The sequence below is a fragment of the Sphaerodactylus townsendi genome, linkage group LG14, assembly GCF_021028975.2.
Source record: "Sphaerodactylus townsendi isolate TG3544 linkage group LG14, MPM_Stown_v2.3, whole genome shotgun sequence".
Lineage (NCBI taxonomy): Eukaryota > Metazoa > Chordata > Lepidosauria > Squamata > Sphaerodactylidae > Sphaerodactylus > Sphaerodactylus townsendi.
In genome coordinates, this window is record NC_059438.1 from 42866475 (window position 1) to 42884806 (window position 18332).

Consider the following 18332-nt stretch of genomic DNA (forward strand, 5'->3'; position numbering starts at 1 on the left):
TTATTGGTATTCTGTAGAAATATTGCAATTGAAAAAATAAATGCTATTCTTTCATTTCCAGTCCACCTAAACAAACGGTGTTCATTTCTGGAGTCATTGCAAGGGTGAGTCATTTATTACTTTGTTTTGAAATCATGCCTTGTCAATTTGTAAAATTAACCACAAAATTAGGTTTGGGGGTTGGGTTCCACTAGGAGAGTTTTCTCCACTTAAAGGAGCATCTTTTGTAAGTCTCCTTCTGCTGAAAGGAAATTCTTCCAGAAGCTAGCCCACAGTTTTAACTTAAAATCCTCTGCTATAACTTTTTTTCTCTTTCTCTTAAATGATCTAAATAGGTTCTTTGCTTCTTGTTCTCACTGAGTTTGTTAACTGTACTCTTTGTAAGCTTACTATAGAATTCCCATCATCTAAATGACTGTTCTGAAGTGGAGGAAGGCTTTTTTCCCCTGTAACTGCAATAATTACGGTTATTATACAATGTATTTATCCGTGCATATTCACACTCTCAATCGGTTGCTTCAAAAGATGCCAAACTGCTATAGAAATATTGTAACAGTGATTTTTGATAACTTTTAGAAGGGAGGGGAAGAGAAAAATACATTAAGAAGAATTCAGAGTCAATTCCCTAAAGGCAGTTTAGGAATTTCTTATTGGCATTTTGAAGGTGGCAAGAGAAGAATAAAGACAAATGTGTGGAGGAAGAGAATGCTATACACATGCTTTTGGGAGACCAGCTGTTAAAGCTGTGTTCTATAAAATACCCTCAATCTGTTTATCACAGTACTGTGGTTGGTACTTGCTTGCTAAGGTCTTAAGCACTGCCCTCTTCTAGTCTTGCTACAGGAGATCCTTTAACTGAAGATGCCAGCGACTGAACTTGGGGGCTGCAAAATGTCAGCTCACCCACTTAACATGAGCTCTTCAGAATATTGTTAGCCAGCCTATTCTTTAACTAACTGGAGAGTGATATAGAATGAAGCCTACCATTGACTGACTTGGACTAACTGTTCTCTTCCTGAAGTCTTTATTCCTGTGAAACTGAATGGAAAGGGGATGCCGAGTCTAGTTGGACACACATTCTAGACCTTAAGAAAGTTGATTTCAGTAAACTTAAGAAACTACTGGGTGTGATCTCATGGCTAAGAATACCAAAAGAGAAGGAAGTACAAGATGTATTTTCGAAGGCTTTCATGGCCGGAATCAATGAGGTGCTGTGTGGTTTCCGGGGTGTATGGCCATGCTACTAGAAAACACGGCCATACAGCACCCAAGTACAAGATGGATGGGAGTTTCTTAAGTAAGATCTTGAAGGCACAATTTCAAACAGTTCCAGTGAGGAGAAAAAATTGGAGGTGTCTAAAGAAACCAGGATGGATCTCTAAAGATATAAAAGTACAAGAAATGGAAAAGGGGGGAAATACTAAAGAGGAATTCAAATAGCCAAGACATGTAGGGAGAAACTCAGAAAAGCTAAAAGCTCACAATGAGCTCAGACTTGCAAGATGTTAAAAACAATTAAAAATGCTTTTTTGGGTATGTCAATAGCAAAAGGAAGAAAAAGGAGATAGGGTCACTGTGTGGAGAAGATGGTGAAATTCTGACGGGACAGAGAAAAGGCAGAACTACTCAACACCTCCTTCACCTCGTTTTTCCTCAAAAGAAAAACAGTGCTCAACTGGGAGGAGATGATTCAGAAGATAAAGTTGGGGAAATTCAGCACAGAATAAATAAAGAGCTACTACAGGAATACCTGGATACTTTAAATGAATTCAAATCTTCAGGGCCTGCTGAATTACATCCCTGGGTATTAAAAGAACTGGCAAAAGTAATCTCAGAACCGCTTGCTATAATCTTTGAGAAATCCTGAGGAACAGCAGAAGTCTCAGCAGACTGGAAGAGCGCTAATGTTGTCTCCATCTTCAAAAAAGGGAAAAAGGAGGACCCAAACAACTACCGCACAGTCAGCCTGACATCAATACTAGGAAAGATTCTAGAGCAGATCATCACGGAGACAGTTTTTAAGCACTTGGGAATAATGTGATCATTGAAAATCAACATGGGTTTCTCAAAAACAAGACATGCCAGACTAATGTTATCTCTTTTTTTGGTAGATGAAGGGAATGTTGTGAATGTAGCATACCTTGATTTTAATAAGGTTTTTGACAAGGTGCCCCATAATATTCTTGCAAGTAAGCTGGAAAAATGTGGACAAAGCTACTGTTAGATGGATTTGTAATTGGTTGACTGGTCGAACACAAAGAGTGCTCATCAATGGCTCTTTTTCATCCTGGAGAGAAGTGAGTAGTGGGGTTCTCTACTAGGCCTAGTGCTATTCAATATTTTTATGAATGACTTGGATAATGAAATAAGGGGCTTGTTAATCAAATTTGCAGATGATATCAAATTAGGAGGGGTAGCTAATACCCTGGAGGACAGGGAAAGAATTCAAAATGACCTGGACAGATTAGAGAGCTGGGCTAAAACTAACAAAACAAAAGCCATGAGGCACGAGTTCAAGCGTATGCAGCGGCACAACAGAAAGACAGGTAATGAGAGAACCACCTGTCCCTAGTACGAGGAGCTGGAGTGCATACTCGGGGCGGACGAGAGCATTCAGCCAGGCTGTGTGGGCAGAAGCTACTCACTCCCAGTGACGTGCCCCAGCAGACATGCGACAAGGCAGCGGACCTGTCCCTCGGTGCAGCAGGACTCAGTGCACCCTTTTCCCCTTGGCCCACCCCACAGACAGGGAGACCAACCATAGGGCCACACCAAAATGAGCCCAGCAGCCTCCGGTCCCCCCCAAGGGAACCCACAGTGCCCCACCAGCAGCCCCACCACCTGCAAGGGAAACCCCTGTGGGAGGGGCCGGCGGCAGGGCAGGTGGGGCAAGAGGTACCCTGCTGCCCTATGTTCATCTGTACCATGGTGCTTGCCTCCTTCACCTCAGCTACGCCAAGAAGGCGAGTGGTGCTGCCATCAGAGCTGGCTGGCTTGTGAGAGGTGGTGGCATCAGAGAAGAAGAAGAAGAGTAGTTTGGATTTCTATTCCCCCCTTTCTCTCCTTTAGGAGACTCAAAGGGGCTGACAATCTCCTTGCCCTTCCCCCCTCACAACAAACACCCTGTGAGGTAGGTGGGGCTGAAAGAGCTCCGAGAAGCTGTGACTAGCCCAAGGTCACCCAGCTGGCGTGTGTGGGAGTGTTCAGGCTAATCTGAATTCCCCAGATAAGCCTCCACAGCTCAGGCAGCAGAGCTGGGAATCAAACCTGGTTCCTCCAGATTAGATACACGAGCTTTTAACCTCCTTCGCCACTGCTTCTCAACATGACGGAAGCACCCCAACGTGCTTTGGCTGCACAATCCAATGGGCGAATCCGCTGCACCAGTTGCTGGAGACGCCATTCTATGCACTCCAGCTTACTGTCCATGTGAACCACTGGAAGACAGAAGCACAGAGATCAGCCTGTCAGCCAGTGAAGGAACCAGATCCTACCCTGGGCTGCCCGTTGCCCCTCACTTACACAGCTGCAAGCACTCCCTGAGGGACGCCAGGGGTGGGGAGGCTGTACGTGGCCGCACACCAATCCCCGAAGTGCCTGCAGACAAAACCAGGGAATACCAATGAGAAGCCAGGGGGACTGGACAGGGGTGACTGGCAGAAGATGGGAGGGAAGCTGGACAGGCCACAGCAGCCACAGGGCGAGGCCTGGCCACCACCACCTTGAGTCACACAGCGTGCACACACACACACTCAGCGTACCGGTGACGGGGGCACCCTCAGTTGGTGACATCTCATGCCCCTCCGAGGCTGTGGAAGTTGAGCTGCTGTGGGCTGCCGCCTCCTCTATCCGGGGGCCCACCGCCGCCTCCTGTTGCTCCTCAGCTGCTCATTGCCATGCAGCTGTGGCTGCTGACAAGAACACACGCCCTGCCAGTCACAATGCGGGGAAGGGGTGAAGGCCCATCGGGGGGGGGGGGGTTGTGGGCCCGCATGTGCATGGTAGGCTGCCCAGGGGCATGGGAAACAAGCAATCACCCTCAGAATGTCTATCAGCCCAGTGTGGCTGGCCGGCCAGCCACCACAGTTGCCACATCGCAGCAAAATGGGCCGGCCAGGCAACAGGGTGTGGGGCACCATCCCAGGCCTCCATAGCGCCGTAGAAGTCCCATTTGAGGGCTTTCCACTTTGTCTGTACCTGGGAGACGGTGCGGACAAACCCTGCCTCCTCGGGGGCAGATGCAATGGCCCGGTAGGTACTGCGATTTGGCTGCTGGGTGGCTGCGGTCCCTGATTGTTTGCAGGAGGACGTTGACCTTCTGCAGCTGCCAGTAAATGCCATGCCTTGCCTCCGTCATGGCTGGAGCTGCACTGGCTGGGCAGTGACCTGGGGTCTGGGTTACTTGCTGAGGCCCTGTGCTAATTGGCCCATTGGAACCCAACAGTCCTGTGTTGCGATGCAGGGGAGCAGGGGGATCCCTGTTGGGGTTTGGGAGACACTGCAGGGCTGGCGTGACGAGCCCACATCCCTGTGGAGACAAGCCAGACCAAGGGTGCAGTGCACCACACCCCCTCCTCCCGGTGTTGGTGCGCTCGTTATTGTCTACACACAAACTAAACACCACTGGTATGTCGGAAGCACTTTATTTCACAGTGCAACATACAGGCGATGTGTCAGGAGGCCTGTTATGGAGATTTTGCTATTGCTGCTTTCTGTATGCTGGGGGTGGAGGAATGGGTTAATTGCATTTCTAACTGACTTTCAACTGTCTTCTGTGTGATGTTATACTGTACCAGGTGCTGCTCAACGTCAGTGCCTGTCCATCTCTACTGTTATCTCTTTCACAGTTCCTTTTGGGCGCACTTTCCCAGGATGGGGGGTGCAGCCTGCTTTAACTTCTGGGTTTTGCGCGGACAAACCTCAGTTCTGGCATGACCAGAGAAGATCCTCAATAATAAACTGCTGTTCTTATACATGAGTTTGTTTCAGTTTTTGGGATTCTGACACGATGGCATTGGTCTGCGAGGCATCGCAGCCTTGCCTGGTCATATGCTCAGGTCAGCATGCATGGTGGGGGGGTTGGAACGGTAGACTGTCTGACTGGGTGGCTGGCATCTGCCCCTTCAGTGCTGCCACATGCCCCTGTGCTGTCTTGGTGCCTCAGCGCACAACATGAACCCTGCGAGGGCATCTCTGACAGCCTGACCCTCCCAGTGGTGGATGTAGTTGTTGGAGTTGTAGGGTCGGCCAGGAGGTGAGGCTTCCCCCGCCTCCCCCACAGACCCCTCCCTTTGCGTGGCTCCAGCTGCTCGGCCGCACTTGGGTTCTCTGGATCTGGTGTGACGTGGCCACGTCTCTCACGTATGTTGTGCAGCACTACACACGTGTCAGGCCGTGCCATGCTTTGCCTGCCAGAGAGCACGAACACAGCCCAGCACCAGCTGGGCTCACTATCTCCCTGCCCCAAGGTCATGAGGCCTCTGTCTTTTGTTTCGCATGTAACTAGTTCAATAGAGCTTGCCGAGTACTTCTAATCTTTCTTTCACAGGGAGTAACTCGCTTATTCCCAAAACAATGTAACTGTATTATTGTCTCTTCTCATGCTAATATTGGGGGAATTCAAAGGTGGGGGCTTTATGGGTTGAACCAAACTGTAACCTTAAGGTATATACTGTAGCCAAGGAGCTTGAATCTCAGATTCAGCACCTGGCTGTTGGGGCTTGACCCAGTTCTAATAAAGCTCTTGGACCTTTCTTGAGCCTTATTATTGACTGGAGTACTAGATCCTTACAACATGCTGCAACGATTGAGGTGGCATTCTCTGACCTGACCCACAGGCAGGTCAGGAGGCATCTCCACCTCACCTTCAGGCGCCCGAAGGTGCGCTTCACCACATTCCTTGCGCGGGATAGGTGCAAGTTGAAGTTGATCTGCTGCGCTCCAATGGGAACGCGATACGGTGTGACCAGCCACTTGCACCTTAGGAAGGTGCCATTTGCCGGTACCACAGGAGGGATGGTCACACCATCAGTGGTCAGCATGGGGCTGTTGGGAAGGTAAATTCCCATATCCATGCCTTGGCAGAACTCTGACACCACAAAAATGAAAGCGTCATTGTTGCGGCTGGAGTAGCCTGTCTCTGCATTGATAAACATCCCTGTGTGGTCGCAAGTCGCCAGCAGCAGCTTGAAGGAGACATTCTTGCGATTGAGGTTCTGGCCCGGGGCTCCATCTATGGCTCTGACACAGTGTGGAAATGCAAGGCTAGTGAAGCCAGCCATCACCTGCATGGGTGGGGAGGGCGGGGGAGGACAAGAGAGGTTGGTCAGCGGCCCACCATGGCCAATGGAAGTGCTCCCACCCTCCTGCCGATGGCCCTCTTGGAATGTGTGCAGGGCCACCTGCATGGACATTGTGCACATTGCCAACATTCCACTCACCTCCTCCATCTGCCTGCTGAAGCAGACCAGGGTGCCAAACAGGTGAACTTCCACGGCCTTGCAGAACTCCAGCACACTTTCTACTACAGGTGCCAGACCAACTGCAAACTGCTGGGACACCTCCCGGTAGCTGTTGGCGCTTGACAGGTACCACAAGGCCAGACCCACCTGCATCTCAACAGGAATGGCAGGGTGCATGGTGGCAGAGGCATAGCTAGGGAAAATGGAGCCTGGTGCAAAATCTGAGTTTTTAGTGTTTTCCAGTTTTTTGCCTGCAGAGGGCAAAGTTTTAAGACTAGCAGCATCAAAATTTCAGGGTATCTTTAGGAGACTATCCTGATTATACCAGCCAGTTTTGGTGAAGTTTGGTTCAGGGAGTCCAAAGTTATGTACTTTCATAGGTGTAGCCCCCATCTCCTATTAGTTCCCATTGGAAACAATGGGGGGGATGGGGGCACCCCTTTTGGGAGTCCATAACTTTGGACCCCCTGAACCAAACCTAACTTGGGTGGTATCATCAGGAGAACCCCCTGAAAACTCCCTGAAATTTTGGTGCTTGTAGCTTAAAAACAGCGCCCCCTGTAGGCCAAAAACTGGAAAACACTAAAAATACCAAAAAAAACCTGAATTTTTTGCTGCCCCCCTCCCCCAGGCGTGAGCCCGGTGCAACGCGCACCCCCGATCCCTTTGTAGCTATGCCTCTGCATGGTGGTGTCTTGTCATTCTAGGTGCAGGCAGAGGGTGCATGCAAGATACATGAAGTTGGCCATCCAGTGCTCGTCACGAGGTCCTCCCACCAGGTCTTGCTGTGGGCACCCACCCAGTAGTGGGGTGTGCAGGGGGCACATGCAAGGGCGGACCAGCCACGGATGCAGAGTGCCTGGTGACATGCAGCTCAGCAGGTTGCTGGCACAGCAGCCCCAACAGCCACCCAAACAGCTGGCTGCGGTGGCGAACCCTTCGAGCACTGTCTCCTCGAGCGCTTCTCCCAGGTCCATAGCTCACGTCTGTAGATTGCGCCTGAGCTCCACGGTCTCTGTTGGCACTGTCTGGACAAGCAGGGATTGGCCACAGCTGCAAGGAGAGACGCTGACAGGGAGATAGGGGGCGGGACCACCACTACATTGGGGCCACGGCCAATCCTGGCACCGACCAGCTGTGACGTCAAATTATTGTGGCAGTGGTGCTGCGCAACCGCAAATGGAGAATGACAAAACGCTGCTCCTGCAACGCTTCCGTGCGAAGCACAGCAGTTCAGCAGAGATGCTACCTGTCAACGGAATGCCTGCCCGTTCGAACGCTCCGTTTCAGCTTCGCAGCCAAAAACACCGACTTCACAATGGCGTTATTGGCTGTGCGGAAATAGCCCATGACAAACTCTCCCTTAGAATGCTTCTCTCACATGGTGCTTATCACAGAAGGATGGCTGCTGTCCTTGAGGAAGTTCCAATCTCTGTATAACTCCCCTTCTCTCAAAAGCTTCACTTCTTCATATCTGAGTGGGGTTCTCCTCAGAAAAAAATAACCAAATCATCAGTGTGATTAATCAGTGTTACTGTTTATCTGTAGGAACTCTGGGACAGATCCCTTTACTTTGCCCTTCCTGGCACTTAATTCAGAGAAGCACAGCCTGCTCTAAACTGGTCCTCTGCTTCCAGAGAACAGACCTATCTCAGAGCTACTGTTCACTCTTTTTCAGAACTCTCTGTCCTCATGTCCACAGCATTTTATAATGCTGTGCTGCTCTCATAGCCAATCCCATGGAGTTCTAAATTAACCCTTCAGGCTCTGAACACTCTTTTCACTGTATAAGCCTAAGTGCTTGTATATGTTACAGTTAGTTGGCTTATATGGAGATGAGGAGTGTTTTCACGAGCTTTCTGTTTTAACGTGGTATTTGGTATTTCATGTACTATTCATTTACTTTTACCTACTCCTGACTCTTCCTATCTCATCTTACTCTCCCTCCTGTTTTACTCTCTTTGCATTTATGTTTTGGGAGTGAATTTTCTCATCTGTTAGGATTTCTAGCTCACTACAGTCTGAATTAATTAGCTGACTTGTTAACCCTTGAAAAGAAGTTAACGCTGCTAGTTTGAAGGCAGGTTTGAAGAGGAATCTGTGGAATGAGCAGTGGTGATGAAGGAGGATGTTTTAGCATATAATTCCATTTACTTATACTGTTTCTTTATATTTTATTTTATATCTATTTATATTTATATCTTATATTACTTTTCTTTATATTTGATTCATAAGGGAGGAAAGTGAAGACAAAAAGAAAAAGAAAATATTTACATGAGTAAAATAAAGTCTGATAGTTGTACACTCTGCGGTCATGCAGCCAGTTCTCCAGCAGTGGGGCTTGGTCATCCAGGCTGGTTAGTTCATGCCTCCTACTGTGCAGGCAGGGCTATGCAAATTTTTCTGCAAGATCTACTGGGCTGTAGAGGGCCATCCCATCTAGTGTGAACAGCCCTGCTGTTCAGGCAGCAGCTAGTTCCCTAGCTCCACAAGGATCTATAATAGCCTTGTTTAGCAAAAAATACCCCACACCTTATCTTGGACTCCAGGAAGTCTTTTAAGAAGGCCATTTCAGCCTAGCCTTTGGGATCTGGAGTAAAAAAGAAGAAACCAGATACCAAGGAACAGTCTTCTCATAAGGATTCTCCTGCAGCTGGGCTCTCAGAGAGAACCTCCAGTCTTGGTTTGGGAGGATTCCCCAGAGCTGGAGACCAGCAGTGGGATAGCTGGCCTAGAGCCTCAGGGGCTAGTCTCTAGTCTGTCTGAAACTACAGGGTCCAGTTCCCAGCCTTCAGTTTCTGCAGCTTCGGTCATGATGGAACTGAGAGCCCAAACTGTCTCTGGTTGGGGGAGGAACACTTGCCCAATAGGGGATGTTTCCTGCAATCCCCTGAGTCTGGTCTCTGCCCAGTGCAGTCAGACTCCTGCCCCTGCAATGGCTCCCTGAATGCTAGCTCCACCAGGAGCTTCCATCAGCTGGTAAGCGCGCCAGCATGGGCTTCATGCAGCAGTCTCCTTTGTCCCCCCAATGGACTCAGTAATGAAATGAATTTTCCTGGGGCCTACCCCCACACCAGGCCCATATGCAACCCAACCTGGCACTTGGGAGACTACTGGGGGTGCGACAGTCGTTTTACCACCTGGTGTGGGGGCCAATGGGATCAAATCAAGGACTGACTTCCTTAGCCGTGCCAGTTCAAGATGGCACCAGCTCTGATACAGAGCCCCCCCCCCCCCCCCCAAAAAAAAAAGATCTCACTCCTGGAAAAAGTGTGCCAAATCCAGTCTCCCTGTTCTGCTTGATTCTGATGAGGAAAAGGCGTGTTCCCAGCAGGTGCTGATGCACAAGGGCTGATCTAAATGCAGCCAGCAGATGGTGCTGGAACGACCACAAGACTCAGACTCTAAAGAAGCCGCCTGAAGCTCTTCTTTTGGAACCGCTTCAGGTAAACACTGGCTGGTTGGGTGAGAAGGATGAGTCGGGTGAGAAGTCGGTGTTCTTGTTCCAGCCAAACACTCTTTAAAAAGGCACTCAGTACTCTTGGTTGCTAGAAGGAAGTGGTTCAGCAAACAGGCGAAGTCAATTCCTTGTGCAAAGTGGAAGCTAGAGCCTTCAAACAGCCCTCCTGCCTCTGCCTTTACCAGATCAGTTTGAAAAGGTTATCAGAACAGAGTGGGCCTCTCTGGAGTATCCTCCTGCATCAGGCATCCCACTAAAAAAACTTATTCCCTCTCCCAAGACAGCTATTGAGAATCTCAAGGTCTCTAGTTGTTGCGCCAGTTGTTGCACCTGTTGTTGCCTTGTGCTCCAAAGCTGTCCTGTCTAAGGACAGAGAAAATGTCTTAAAGGATCAAACAGACATGAAGAAGAAGCACATGAAGCTAGTTCTGTAGTCATCTGCTTGGTTGTTCTCATATTGCACTTTACAAGAGCCTGTCATACTTAGGAAATCTTTATTCAAGATTCAACAGGTGTTACGACAACCCTTTTACTACTTGGGGTGGTGGTAAAATAGCAGATGCCTCAGTGGACAAGATGCAGTTCACTGCCACGGTTCAAGCTGCAAAATGTCCTTAAACACCAAAATCTCTGGCTGAAGGATTGGAAGGTGGATGTGGTGACAAAGGTGAACCTGGTGTCAGATCATTTCCAGGGCAAGTTGCTCTTGAACAAAGTTCTCGGGGAGACCAAAAAGAAAAAGAAAGCATTTCCTGCCACCTCCATTTTGTCCAGAGACAAAAATTCCAAAGGCAGCATTCCTTTCATGCCTCCTGCTCCTTTCGCCCCTTCTCTTCTGAAGACCAGAAGAGCACCAGAGCTTCAAAGAACTACAATTACAAGTCAGGATAGCAGGGAAAGTCCTTCTCCTCCAAAAAAACCTGACAAGACCTTCAACCAGCATCTGACTGGCAGATATGGGATCATCTGAGTGCCTTCTTCCAGGCATGGGAGGGGATGGTTTCATATAAATGGATCCTCAACATTATGCAGGAGACAGAATAGAATTTGTTTCCCCACCCCTCTGGTTTTTTTCCATTACACACACCCAAACAGACCCCAAAGGCTGCCAATTTCTGAGATGATTATGATGATAATTAATTAATTAATTAATTAAACACCTGGTGAAGATAGGGGCCATAGAGAAGGGGCTGGAACTGTAACACATGAAGGGGGTCTGTTCCCTTTTTTTTGTGGTACCAAAGAACTTGGGGAACTGGAGGGTCTTTCTAAATTTAGAAAGGTTGAATCAGTGGATTACAAAGAAAAAGTTCAAGATGACGTCTCTTTGGTCCATCATTCACAAGGAAGACTTCTTCACATCCTTTGACTTGAAAGAAGTCTACCTTCATATCCTTATCCACTCAGCCTCACAGAAGTACCTTCATTTTTGTTTGGGCAGTTCTAAATACCAGTACAAGTACTCCCCTTTTGCCTTTCATCAGCCCCCCGCATTTTCACCAAGTATTGGCGGGGTTAGTGGCTCACCTGCGTATCCAGGGAATTCACGTCTACCCAAACCTGAATGACTTACTTCTCAGGGAAATGCTGCTTTGTCACATATAGTACACCATCCAGGTACTGGGCAAACATGGATTCCTGGTCAAGTGGGAAGAGTTCCTTGGTGCCTCAGCAGAAGTGCATCTGGGGACCAAGATAGATACTTTCAGAGGCAAGGTGTACTTGCCACTGGAGAAACAGGAAAAAGTTTTGCATTTAACATCCAAGAAACAGAACAGCTCATGGACTTGTTCACCTTACTGGGTCTTCTCATGTCCACAATAGACATGGTGACCTGGGATAGGCTGCATGCCAGTTTGCTTCAACTGACATTGCTCCTTTTTCAGAGGGACATTGTGAACAGAGAATGCTGACATGGTCTCCTTAACAGCCCGTCTGAGGTGGTGGACTGTTCCCTCTCACCAGAATAAAGGGGTGCCATTTGTTCTGGTAAACCAGGTTCTAGTAACAACTGATGCCAGTAAATGTGGATTGGAGTGGGGGTGTGTGTCATTGCCTGGTTCAGTTAGCACAGGGCAAATGGATGGCAAAAGAGGCCAAGAACTATATGCTTGAACTATATACTGTTCACAATGCCCTTCAGGTGTTTTGTGATCTACTTAGGGGGCAGCAGTGGCATAGTGGTTAAGAGCAGGTGTACTCTGATCTGGAGGAACCGGGTTTGATTTCCCTCTCTGCTGCCTTGAGCTGTGGAGGCTTATCTGGGGAATTCAGATTAGCATGTACACTCCAACATACGCCAGCTGGGTGACCTTGGGCTAGTCACAGTTCTTCTGAGCTCTCTCAGCCCCACCTACCTCACACGGTGTTTGTTGTGGGAGGGAGGGTAAGGAGTTTGTAAGCCCCTTTGAGTCTTCTATAGGAGAGAAAGTCTTCTATAGGAGAGAAATCCAACTCTTCTTCTTCTTCTTCTTCTTCTTCTTCTTCTTCTTCTTCTTCTTCTTCTTCTTCTTCTTCTTCTTCTTCTTCTTCTTCTTCTTCTTCTTCTTCTTCTTCTTCTTCTTCTTCTTCTTCTTCTTCTTCACTATGTTATGGTACAAACCGATAACACTACAGTTAAGGCACATATAAATAGACAAGGTGGGATGATGGTGCATCTGTTCCACACAAAGGCCTTGTCTCTCCTCTCCTGGACAGAGAAACATGCCCTATCTCAGGGCTAAACACCTCAATGCTATCCTAAAAGGCACTGTGGACTGGCTTAGTCATACTGAAATTGTTTCCCAATCTATTGCAAATAGGTTTGGCAATCCTATCTTGGACCTATTTGCCACCAGACATAATTGTAAGGTTGAGCATTTTTTTTTCTAGTTTTCAGGACATGCAGATGGCCTCTGGAGTTCCTGTTTGCCTTATCCCCTTTGCCATCCTGGGAAAGGTGATACGAAATATCAGGGAGGAATCAGCTCAGGTCCTTATGGTGGCTCCAAACTGGCCCAGAAGGCCATGGTTCTTAGACCTCATGGAGCTCTCCCAAGGAAATCACTGGCAATGACCCATTAGGCAGACTTCCTCAGCCAGGGGTCAGTCTTTCATCCAGACCCCAGCTGGTTACAACTGACACTGTGGCCATTGAATGTGCAGACTTAGAAAGGTTGGGTTTCCCTGCTGAAGTGATAGATGTCATGATCCAGAGCAGCAAGAACTCTACTGGACATATATATGGTCACACTTGGAAGGTATTTAGTTCCTGGGCGACAAGAGGAGGGATAAATTCTCTTAGGCCCTCATGCAGAGAGATTGTATTGTTTCTATTTGACAGGTGGGAAAAGGCCCTGTGGCCAAATACACTGCATAGGCGAGTAGCAGCACTGGCTGCTACCTTGGCTTACAGAGACTACAGACATCTTGCTTCCCACAACCTAGTTTCAAAGTTCCTAATGGGGGCTTCACAAGTGGTATCCCCCATCAGCCACAGATTCCCGCCATGGAACTTGGAGAAGGTCTTTAAAGTCCTTATGGGGAGACCTTTTGAACCTCTTAGGTCAGTGGACCTAAAATTCCCTACCTGGAAGGTTGCGTTCCTTGTTGACATTACTTTGGCCAGACAGATTTTTGAACTGGGGACCTTATCGGTCAGGAAGGAACTCTGTATATTTCAGGACAATTCAGTCACCCTCATTTCTCAGGGTACAGACAGAATTCCATATGTCACGTAATCACCTTGCCTTCCTTTTGTCCTAAACCAGGTAACAAGAATGGCATGAGTTAGATGTGAGGAGGGCTCTTCGAGACTACCTTAGCAGGACATAGCATTTTAGGTTTATGAATTCTTTATTTAAGTCATATGCAAAAAATAGTTTGAGGAAAAAGAACTGTATAAGAAAAGCCTATGAAACACGACTGTGTGCCGTTCCAGCGAGAGTGACGGCTCATTCAACTCGCTCTGTAGCTACGTCACCCACTTTCTCCACAGAGCACCCATTGACGAGCTCTGTCATGTGGCCACTTGGTCCTCTTTTTCTACCACTGTGAGATACTATCATTTGAACCAGCAGGAGTCTGTGGAAGCAAGGTACAGAAGGAGATTGTTACAGCAAGTCGTTCAGGAGACTCTCATTTACCTTAAGAAAAACATCACATATGAGACGGGGCTGTGGGGGTTCCTTATTCTCTTAACCCACCCAAGGGGAAGCTCTAGTACGGAACCAGCCTGGATGACCGAGTCCCATTGTTGAAGAACAATGCATTGGACTTACTGTGAAGGCGTCTTCTCATTCAATGGGGCAAGGTCATCCACCCCCACCTCCAAAAGAATAAACATTATAATAGTGTATATTATAGGACTGTGTAATGAAGACTAGGGTTTTGCTACAACTGGAAGGAGACAGCCCCTTACATTCCAGTAGAGCTTGCAGAAAAATTTGCCTGCGCCCTGCCTGCGCCAGAGGCATGACCTAACCAGCTTGGATGACCTCCCCCCATTGAAAGAGAAGATGCCTTCGTGGTAAGTCCAGTGTGTCATTTCCTGACCTATTAGTGATGGTGCCTGAACAGAGGTGCCCATCAAGGGAGGTTTTGAAGCCTAGCTAGCAATTACAGTCCAAGAGAACCATATTAAATTTATTTGGTCACTTGACCTATAAATAGCCATTGGGAACCATGCTTGTGAAAAGGATTGTTTTGGAAAGTGGGCTTTCTTTTCAGCTGTGGCTGCAGCTATGGCCACAACTCAGCCACAATTCATAACTGAATTGGGGTATGCAGGATAAGTATATGCACATTTGATTAATTTATATGGAATTTGACTTGTTTGGCAAAATATTTTGATTTTAAAAAATAAATCGTTGACCATGCATTCCTGATTTTGGGAATTACACTATCTTTAGATATTCTGAGTTGGAACCTACAGCTCTTATCGGCTAGAGGAAGTGCTTTCTGTTGGTTATGGGAGCCTCCTTATGATGCCAGGAGCTTTTTGAGCATATTGTGTCAAGGAAGACTCCCACCTCTGGAAAACAGCATTCTCACTAGCTCAACAGATTACAGAATCCAGTGATTAAGGACGTCAAACAGAAGCAGCGGTGTACAGATTGTCATGTTGCCTGGTGGAGATGAGCGTTTTTGTCATTGCCGTGCATTTTGTTCTTTAATCAGGGCGATAAAGACTTCCCTCCCGCAGCAGCTCAGGTGGCTCATCAGAAACCTCATCCATCTGTGGAAAAGCTGCCTCCTCCTCAGCACATCAACCAGCATATCCACCAGCCTCGCAAATGAATGGCCTGTGCAAGATCAGCCTTACTGTTTTAGAGAAGGAACGATTACAAAGTTTGTGCTGCCAGAGAGCTTTGGAAAAGTGATCTTATGTTTTTTGCCTTAATTGCCTATGATTCAATTAAACGGGGGTGGGGGGTGTGTGGAATTTACAGTTCTGTCACCCCATCCAAATCTTGTTGCTCTTGTGTATTGCCAATCAAAAGTGTTACGGTCATAGAAAGGTGATAGGGAGGGAATTATTGCACAGATCAAGCAAATATTTTAATGAATAATTTTTAAAACTTTTTGTTCCTGGATCTTGGCTCTATAGAAATGTGTATGTTCTGGGTGGAAGGAGGGAAGTTTGCCTTTCTTCCAGTTTTTTCTAATTAGAGGTTTTCAGCAGGTGTCAGTCAGACTTTTATGAAATCATTTTGATTTCTTAAAAAGTTTCCCAATCTGTTTTTCTTAGATGTGTCTGATAAAGAGTCAGCCTCTTAATTTTCTTTTTTAGTAAAACTTTACCAAATGTAAACTTTGTGTTATATTGTTGTTGACTGATCTCTTGATTATAATAAATGTTGGTTCGGTTTCTTCTCATAAAAAAAGAATATCAGAGGACCACAAATGTTTCTCAGGTGAGTAAGAGATCTCTTGGAACATGCGACGCTTTGGGGGTTTTGTCATAGTTTCTATAACCTAGCCAAAGATTTTGCCAGTCAGCCATACAATCAGTCTTTCACTTTCCCATCTAAAACAATTGAGCAGTTACACCTAGTAATTGGATTATAGTGGTGTTTCACTGGATTTGGAGAACTTTCTAGGTACTGTAGTGCAAGAGTTCTCATTCCCCCAAAAGATTTTTTGTGAACAAGCTGGAATTAGCATCAGAGCCAAAGGCTGCCAGGATGAGGATCACATGAAAGCATATGCTAAGCTAGATCCGTGGTGGCGAACCTTTGGCGCTCCAGATGTTATGGACTACAATTCCCATCAGCCCCTGCCAGCATGGCCAATTGGATACCAATTGGCCATGCTGGCAGGGGCTGATAGGAATTGTAGTCCATAACATCTGGAGTGCCAAAGATTCGCCACCACTGAGCTAGATCATCAAGCTTGGCTGAAACGCTTTTCCCTAATGTGTTAGTTTTCATGCGCAGTGAATTCTTGCATGAGACAATACGCAAACAATTTGCCCAACCTGCAAATGAAATGTTCATTCCTGGGAAGAGTATTATACACTTATTTCTGCAGGTTGGCTGCACATTGGCAAATAAACTTTTTGGACAGTAATTTTGTTGTCCTTTTAATCACAGCAAGCAAACACTAAATGACAGCTAAAGACCAAGAATCAGTTCTATGTTACTTTGTTGTGTGTAGCTGTGAGCCCTGAATGGAGGCTTTTGGTATATGCCTCAGATATAGTGGTTGCTTTCTGTGGAAAGCAGATTACCATTTCCATAAATGACATATGAGGACATTCTTTGCTGAATTCTAATCAATTACGAAATAGGCCTTGTCCCAGCTGGTAAATGAAATGCTTTCACCTTTATCAGAAAAATTGTCTGCAGTTAAATTGCTGTTCTTGGAGCAAATCTTCTGGTAAACTTTGGAAAATTTATGTGTCCACCCTCACTTGTCCCAGAAATCTTGTTCAATAAATGTGTAATTGTTTCATGACTGACTACTTCGAAATAAACAAAATAGCAACCAGACCTGCTTTTTTTCAGGATAATTGACTGTAGGTAAAAACAGACACCTTGCATGGAGTCCTTTTACAGAGGTGAATCACAGAGTTGGCATTCTCAGTTGCTGTAAAGTATACACATATTACATTTTTTTCTCCATGCTGAATGTTCTGCTGTGGGGCACACAAGAATCTCATTCACTGACTTTCATCCCATCTTCAGATCCCAACTGATAAGAAAGGGCAGTTCCTTGAGCTCAAAGCAATGCTGAACTGCAGGCTGGAAATTTATTGTAAGACATGTGGTCTTGTCTTGAAGTTTTTGTTTTGGTATTGCATGTTGATTAAATGTTGCCTTCTATAAATGCTTGTCCACTGTTGCACATATTTGGCCACGTGACTAGCAACAACTGGACCTTTTTCTTCACAACACTGATCTTTATAATTTAAAAAAAAAATTGATTGGTTCCCATTGGTTCAATACAGTGGGAACCAATAAGTGCTAAATGAACAAATGATATGTGCTTGAGGAGAAACAAAGTTAGAGACAATGGTCTATAATCCCAGTTGAGTGTTTGGGGCAACATGAAATCCATAATGCCCTCTTCAGATTCCAGTGATGAAGTCTAGGCTAGGATGCAAAAATGCCACTCGGCTCTCAAAAAACTTCAGAAACAGTGGGTTGCCTACTTATCTAGTAGAAGTGACGGCCAGAAGGAGAGACACCCTAAGGAACAGTTCAAAGGGAGCTTCCATGAGGCTGGTCAGTGGGGTAGGAGGGAGGGATGTGTGCTGCAGATATACTAACTCCTGTATAGTTGCAAATAGCAGACCCATGCTGCCTAATTTTTCAGAGGGATTTGGCAAGATTCTCAGTCACTTGTGGAATAGTTCCCCAGTTATCATTACACTGCTCATCCTCAGGGGTCTTTGTGAGTTGTCAACCTTCCATGACTCCAGGCACTTCTAAGATGGTGGAGAACTTTTATAGAATTAAACCAGATTCTTGTAGTTTTCTTTCAATTCTATGTTTTCATAGTTTTTTGTCTATTCATAGACCCCTGTCATCCATAGACACTGAGGACTTGCAGGCCAGATAACCCCTGGTCAACATTCTGCATTGGCATATCTTGACACCACACTCTTCCTCTTGGAGCTTTTGTATACCTAATTATCAGACTGTACTGTCCAGCTATCAACTGACCCGATGGGAAGGTCTCACATGCGGCAGAGTCAGCCACCCTCATCCTGGCTTCCATTGTTACTTTGTGACACCATTTGTGGCTTAGGACCACAGTTGTGTTGAGACTAGGGCCAAAATTGAGGACTTGTCCTTTGAAGGTTGGACCTTCTTTTCCTCAGGAATTGGCCAATAAGAAAAGCAGGCAGAATGACAAGTACTATGGGGTTATGGCTTCATCTTCCTCACAGCAGACCTAATCTTCACTATACTATCATGTTTCCTGGT

At 46.6% G+C, this 18332-nt stretch overlaps 2 protein-coding genes across 2 annotated transcripts in view; one reads left to right on the forward strand and one right to left on the reverse strand.

The window, feature by feature from the left end:
• Nucleotides 1–15785, forward strand: part of LOC125443477 (death associated protein) — a 35099-nt gene extending 19314 nt beyond the window's left edge. The window contains exons 3-4 of the mRNA XM_048515618.1: nt 62–104; nt 15079–15785. Coding sequence (XP_048371575.1) covers nt 62–104; nt 15079–15198 — 163 coding nt within the window. The 3' untranslated portion in view covers nt 15199–15785. The remainder of the gene's footprint in view (nt 1–61; nt 105–15078) is intronic.
• Nucleotides 13714–18332, reverse strand: part of ANKRD33B (ankyrin repeat domain 33B) — a 122712-nt gene continuing 118093 nt past the window's right edge. Inside the window, exon 3 of the transcript XR_007246128.1 lies at nt 13714–13983. The gene's annotated coding sequence lies outside the window, so the exon portion shown is untranslated. The remainder of the gene's footprint in view (nt 13984–18332) is intronic.